We start from the raw sequence: 7,330 nt of genomic DNA on the forward strand, positions 1-7,330 counted from the left end.
CAAGTGAGGTAGTGTATGAAAGGCCTAAGTTTCCGGGAGTCAATAAGGGAGACTTAAAAAAAAAAAATGAGCAGCAGAGCTGGGCCAGAGGGCTGGGGCGGGGGTGGCTCAGTGAGTAAGAGTGTTCACTTTGAAAGAATGAGGATCTGGGTTCGAATCCCAAGCACCTGCTGTGTGGGCCTGTTACCTCAGCATTGGGTAGATCCAGAGAACTCGCTGGCCAGCCTAGCCCAAAAATGAGCTGGTGGTTCAATGAGAGGCCCTGTTTCAAGACAGTAAGATGGAGAATGACAGGAAGACACCTAACACCCTACTCTGGGCCTCCGCAATGGGTACAGGTACCCCCACGTTTACATGTGTGCACCACATACATACACAACACGTACGCCCACACAAAAGAAAACGAACTGGGATACAGCTCAGTTGCAGAGCTGAGTGTGTGGGAGGCACTGGGTCAGTTCCAGTAGCACACACGGCAAAGCACAAGGGCACCGGGTTTCACCTTTGAGCCCCCAGCTTTGCAACTGTGCAATAAGAGGTTGGAGGACCCCCTCTGGTTTTGCTACCTCCTCGGGGAAGACTTGGAACCTAATTCATGCTTCAGCTCTTACTGACACTTCATCCGTTCACCCTGGACAGTTTTCAGCTCCTTCTGTGGGTCTCACATTGACTTCAACAAACGCAGCGGCCAGATAAAGTTTTAAATGATTACCGTTTCCTTTCCATCTGTCGGAGAGAAAGGGGGGGGGGGATTCCTATCACCCGTTATTTACAAACTGGAAGCCGAAAGCATCACGAGTTAAATTGACGTCTCTCTGCCACACTCAGTTTCTTGGTGTCGTTAAACAGGACTTAGGATTTCTGTGTCTCCAAAGCTCTTATCTCTAACATCCATAATATGTAAATTATTTTGCCATCAGTGTTCGTTGTTTCCCACTGTGATGACGTTTCTAAATAAAACATCGGGTTGTTTTATTCGTCGGGATGTTTATGCGTTCTCGACACCCAACTTGGCACAATGTGGGGGTGCTCAAGTACCCTTTAAAGGAAGGGAGAGGAAAGAAGCAGAGCACTGCGCTGCTCCGTCAGAGACTGAAGGGGGCGCTCCTGTCCCCCTCCCAAAGCTCGACCCGCCCCTCTGGCGCCCCGCTGCTGCGCATGCGCCACCCCTCAAAGACCGTGCTCTTTTCACCGCGCAGGCGCGCCGGAAGTCCTCAGCGCGGCGCGTGCGCGGAAGGAGCGGAGTGGCGTTGAGACTGTGTTAGCGGTGTCTCGGAACTGCTTATAGCTATGCTGTCCCCCGAAGCGGAGCGGGTGCTGCGGTACCTGGTCGAAGTGGAAGAACTGGCCGAGGCGGTGCTGTCGGACAAGCGGCAGGTGAGAGAGGCGGCGGCTAGCTCCGTACGGAAGCGCGCGGGGTCCCGGAGCGAGCGCCTCCTCCGCTGGGCAGTAGCCTTCCTTTCACCCTGCCCCTACTGCTCCCCCGGATCCTTACCCTCTGCAGGCGGCTTCCCCGATACCGGTTTCCAAACGCAATCCTGATCCCCATCCTGAATTAGGTTGCCTAGACCCGAGCGGCATTTGGCTGGGCAGTAGGGTGACGTCGCGGGGGTGCGGGTGGGGGAGTGTTGGAGCGCCTCGTAGATCCGAAAGGGGGGCTTGGCTCTGGTTCTAAGCTAAGTGGTGAGTCTCTAAACGGTGTTCGTGCTGGAGAATGTTATTATTGGATTTTGATTGATTGATAGGTTGGTTTAAACTTTAGAGGGTCTCATGCATCTTGGGACTGGCCTCGAACAATCCGTGGCCTGCCCTTGTCAGCCTCCTGAGTTCTGGGATTATAGACATGCATGAGATTTAGGTTTTAAAAGTTTTCTCTGGCTGCTTCCTTAGCGTGCAAAGAACCATTTAAAACACAGGTTCTCAACCTTCCTAATTCTGCGACCCTTTAACACAGTTCCTCATGTTGTGGTGACCCCCCCCCCCCCCGACACACACACACCATGAAATTACTTTTGTTGCTTCTTTGTAACTGCAATTTTGCCGTTGTTATTAATTGTAAGATAAATATCTGTGTTTTCCAATGGTCTTAGGCGACCCCTGTGAAAGGGTAGTTCGAGCCCAAGGATTGAGACCCACAGGTTGAGAATCACTTGTTTAGTTATCCAGATAATCTGGGTTTGGACCACACGGTAGAGAAGTCATGGGGTGAGAAATATACTGTGGCAATGGCCTCCGAAAGCTGTTGTAATTAATTACTCCTTGTGGTCTATGGTGGCCCACAAGCCCCAGGATTCCTGTGTACCCCAGCCCCAGAGTCACCTCCTGAGTAGCTGTCATGGTGGTATCCTTCCATAACTGTTCCAGTTCAGTATGGTTGACTGTCTGGTGAGACTGTCAGAATTACCTACAATAGCCAGTCACTAATCACTGTCCAGAGACACTCAACTCCCTGGTGGCCCGGATGCACGCTTGAGTTTGAATGGATGATACAAATGATCCCTAATTGGTAAACTTTTCCCTCACACCTGCTCCAGAGGAAGGAGGCTCCTGTACAAGCTGAGGAGCTGGCAGCCGAGTGGGTGAAGAAGCACATTCTCACCTGAGTCTGTCCATGTTGGCAGGACATTGGGAGTTAGCCAGGAATGACACCTTGTCTCTTCAGGTTGGAGCAGGAGGCAGCTGAGTTCTACCTGCTTCTGTTTTTAGATTGTGGACTTGGACACCAAGAGGAATCAGAACCGAGAAGGTCTGAGGGCCCTACAGAAGGACCTGAGCGTCTCTGGTAAGTTGTGGCATCCTCACTGAAGCCCTGGAATCTGGTTCGGTTCTCTTCTGAAGGCCTTTATTGTCCCTGGTAGAGACCAGGCAGGAGGCTGGGACTGCGTGACTCAGCCTCACAGGAAACTCAGACAGCTTGTGGGGAAGAGCAAGCAATCGTGGCAGGTCAGACATATGCTGTGACTCAGGATTTTAGCTGCTCACTTCAGTGACAGGCCATTAGCTTATCACTCACTGATGGCAGATACTGAGTGCTCGCAGCACATAAAAGCAGTGATAGTTCTGCCCTTATGTTCACATGAGGAAAGGCAGCATAAACACATAGCTGAAGATTGTGAGAAAGCCAAAGATGGAGTTGGCCGTGAGTGGGTGTTGAGACTGTCTAGGAGGGAGGAAATGGGGCTCCTTAGATGCAGCCAGGTGGCTGTGGCTGTGACGATGTGAGCAAGCAGGGGACAACATGAGGCAGTTCCAGAAAGATGGGCAGCGTTCAGGCCATAATGAAGAGCACTGGCTGCTTGACTCACTGGGCTCTTGGTTGTTCCTAAAACCAAAGCACTGCCGACTCCAGCTGTTGCCATTCCTCTGCCTGGCTCTGTCTTCCCAGGTGTCTAGGGGTGATGTTGTCCCTTTCCTCAGTTCTCTGCCTGGATGTCACAGCTGCAAAGAGGCCTCGTACCTCTCTGACGTTTCCCGTCACTCTTAAACAGATTGTTCTTTATAGTAGTTCTTAGTGGTGTGTGGAAAAACAGCTGTTTAATACCCCACCTTTTGCTCTGAGTTCCACAAGGGCAGGACTTGTATTGTTCTGCTGTGTTCTTAGCATCTAAACAATATCTGACAGTCGGGGCTTCAGAAAGAAGAAACAAAACATGTTGAAGAAATGTCTGTTTGCTATTTCAGAAGATGTGATGGTTTGCTTTGGGAACATGTTCATCAAAATGCCTCATCCTAAGACGAAGGAAATGATCCAGAGAGGTAAGCTGTCCTGGGGACGGTCAAGGACATGCTGCCTTCCGCTCCCACAGCCATGACCCGGCACTGAGAGTCATGCTTTGGCAGTCTGAGAGGCAGCTGTGCTGTGGAGTTGTAAATGGGCGTCTACTCAGCACAGTTGGGAAGCTGAGATAATGTCTAGCATTATTGTTTATAGTGAGAAGTCAGTTGAGTTACAAAAATTTGACAAATGGGGCTTAAAATCCCATTCTGTTTTCCTCATTAAAAAGTCCAAAGGAAGGAAAGAAAACCGAGAGTGCTGGTGAGATGGCTCAGCGGGTAAATGTGCCCGGTGATGCCCGGAGTTCACTTCAGAGCCCGTGTGGTAGGAGGAGGAACCAACTCCAGCTGACCCCTGTGCTCCAGCCACGTTCATACATTCACACAGAATAGTCAGCAACAACAAAAGTAGCTTCCCAGATGCTCGAAAGTGGCCCTGTAGCGTAGTCCCCTGGTTATTTAGCATCTCTGTAGTGTTACAGGCTTTATAGCTGTATACCAGGCTGGGGAAAGGTGAAGGACTTATTTCATGTGAGGTCTTTGCTTTCTGTTTTAAAGTAAAGTCACTCTGCCAAAACCTTATTGGTCAAGGCTATCCATAGCTGTAAAGGGGCCTGGATATTTGAGCATTTGCTTGAGTGTGTGTGTGTGTGTGTGTGTGTGTGTGTGTGTTACACTGTGGTATGTGCGGGCAGATGTCAGAACAGGATGTCTTCCTTTATTGTTCAACACCTTACTGTCTTGAAGTGGGGTCTCCCAACCTCTTAGGCTAGGCTGGTTGGCCAGCAAGCTCTCTGGATGTGCTTGTCTCCGTCCTCTAGGGCTGCTGGGTTACAGGCATGTTCAGCCATACCTGGCTGTTTTTGTTTGTTTGTTTATTTGTTTTGGTGGAGGTGGCACAGTTTGAGACAGGGTTTCTCTGTGTAACAATCCTGACTGTCCTGGAACTCACTTTGTAGCTCAAGCTGGCCTTGAACTCAGAGATCTGCCTGCCTCTGTCTCCCAAGTGCTGGAATTTGTATGCCACCACTGCCCAGTTCATGCCTGGCCTTTAACATGGGTGCTGCAGATTCAAACTCGGCCTTCACACTTGGCGAGCAAGCCCTGGCTGAGCCATCTGCCCAGCTCCTGAATGAGCTGTCGTGTTTCATGTCCCTGCAGTTGAGATGGCTCATGTTAAGAGCGCTGGCTGCTCTTTCAGAGGGCCCAGGCACAGTTCCAGTCACCTACATAGTGGCTCACAACTGGTGTGACTTCAATTCCAGGGGATCCAACACTGTTTTGGCTTCTGTGAGCATCAGGCATGCCATGGTGCACAAACATACATACAAGCTAAACACCCACACACAATAATAGTAATACATTTTTCAAGTTATTTTTAAAATTTAAGGGTTACTGTGCTTGGGTAATGGACCAGAGACTATGCAGCTGAAAATTGGGTCACTGCCTGAGTTCAGGATTTGGGTCCTGCTGACCCACAAATGTTGTCTGGTATTTATGGGGGTTCTAGGAAGTCATCAGGTTTTCCCCAAATCAATTTAGACTGAACAAGTTCCTAGGACACTTTCTTATTTACACTGAGAAATAAAAACCATTACCAAGGCCATGAAGCGTGGCTAATCAAGACTTCCTCATCGGGAAATGAGGCTAGGCAGTGGGCTCACTGAGTAGACTGTCCCTCCCGGTGGATTGATGGAGCTTTGATGGGTCCCTGTGCTGTCGTACCACCATTTCTCAGGTGCGGTCTGTGGTGATGGTAGGCTGGCTTCCCGTCCACCGTGGCTGACCAGATCCAGGTTATGCTAACATTTTCACAGGGCCTTGATGGAATTTGGGTTGTAAAGTTTCTTGACCATCCACCAACCAACCAACTAGCATACTTTGAATAAGTATGAGTGCCAGGCCTTATTCTGGGCAAGCACGGGGACTTGGGCAGATAAGACAGTGTCCCTCTGGTGTTCAACCCTTTCTCAGCTGATCCTTGAGGTCACCTTTTCCTTCCTGTGTGCTACAAGCCTTGGCTCTCAAGCGTGTTAGGTGGATACTGGGGACCCTCTCTGTAATATAACCTTGTCCTGTCTGCCTGCTGCACTTTTTTCAGATCAGGAGCACCTGGATAAAGAAATAGAAAGACTCCGGAACCAACTGAAAGTGAAAGTCAACCGCCTCTTTGAGGCCCAAGGTATTGGCCTGCAGGGGTGGGAGCAGGGCAGGGGGAAACCATTGAAAGAACGATAGAGAGCAGGTGTGGAAAGCCTCTCAGCGGGGCAGTGGGGCAAGGGGGCTGTGGTTGTCTGCAGCTGCTCAGAGCTAGGACACGGAGGCTTGTGGGGCTTATCCTTTTCCAGGCACCAAGAGATGCCTGGGGTCATCTGGCATAGTGTGGGAACCTAGCATAGCTAGGACAGGAGAAACTCAGAAGGCTTCAGTCAGAAGTCAGAGCTTAAATTTGGGTAAACTTAAGCAAATCAGATTGCAGGTCTGTGTGCAGATCATGACTCTGCTGGTTCTCGGCCAGGAGCAGTGTTGACTTATGTCAGCCTGTGCACTGCAGAATCCGAGGCCAGCCCTGCACCTCTCGGGCCGAGTTGGCACTGTTAATGCAGTGTTAGCTACTTTCCTGGGCCTGGCTCCAGAGTCAGCAGTAGGTTGGGCAGCAGGGGCCCAATTTGATCATGACTATCTTCTCCTCACAGGAAAGCCGGAGCTGAAGGGCTTTAACCTGAACCCCCTCAACCAGGATGAGCTTAAAGCCCTCAAGGTCATTTTGAAAGGATGAGACTCAAAACAGCAGGATGGGGCACCCATGGCCAGGTTCCTGCAGCTTGAGACCCACAAGGACAGGATTGTCTCTTTAAGGGGTTGGCATCAGGAATGTGGCTTCTGTACCAAATCTTTTTCTGTACTGCATGGCTGCTTTGTGACAAGAGAGAACCCTTAGCCTGTTCTGTGTGCTTGGCCTGGCTGCCAGAGCTTGGTGGACACAAGACCTATTGACAGACCTGGCAGCCATCTGTAGGTGTGTGGGGGTGAGAATGTTGCAGCCGACACTTCCCAACAGTAGCCTGCTGTTTAGATGGGCGTGGCTGGGGTGGAGGGAGAGGGTGGACTGGGGGCTTCATTCCAGCTTTCTGCATGGAGAGGCATTTTCAGGCAGTGTGTGTGACGGTGGAATAAAGCAGGAGACTGACGGTTGGCTTCTGTGTGAAGCCCCACACCAGCTGCAGGGTAGACACATTTCCCCAGTGCTCTAGTCCTGTCCGTTTTCCTGCTGGCTTTCCATAGTAGGTGCTGTCAATCACTCTGTGTGGTTGCTCTGGAGATGGGAGACCTTAGAGAATACTGGCTCAGGGCAGGCAAGCCGTGTCCTTTCTAGTGGGACTCAACGTGGAGCATCCTTTGCGGCCTCTGACAGCAGGGCTTGGCCTGGTGGCCTGACTTCACAGGGTGAGTGTGGTGTGAGAGCGAAACTGGCCTCTGTTCCCTGAGGTTCAATAAACATTAACTGAGCAAACCACAGCTCTGAGTTGTCAGCTCCCTCAGTTCTTCATCGGGG

At 50.8% G+C, this 7,330-nt stretch overlaps 1 protein-coding gene across 1 annotated transcript; it reads left to right on the plus strand.

Moving 5' to 3' along the window:
* Nucleotides 1-1,210: 1,210 nt before the first annotated feature.
* On the plus strand, nt 1,211-7,330 carry Pdrg1 (p53 and DNA damage regulated 1). The gene is made up of 5 exons (XM_041670572.1): nt 1,211-1,377; nt 2,707-2,782; nt 3,682-3,756; nt 5,876-5,956; nt 6,471-7,330. Exons 1-5 carry the CDS (start codon nt 1,291-1,293, stop codon nt 6,551-6,553), a joined length of 402 nt encoding a protein of 133 aa, XP_041526506.1. The 5' UTR covers nt 1,211-1,290; the 3' UTR covers nt 6,554-7,330.

Source organism: Microtus oregoni, unplaced genomic scaffold (genome assembly GCF_018167655.1).
Source record: "Microtus oregoni isolate MIOR12 unplaced genomic scaffold, Mior012 000020F_ref0000438, whole genome shotgun sequence".
Classification (NCBI taxonomy): domain Eukaryota; kingdom Metazoa; phylum Chordata; class Mammalia; order Rodentia; family Cricetidae; genus Microtus; species Microtus oregoni.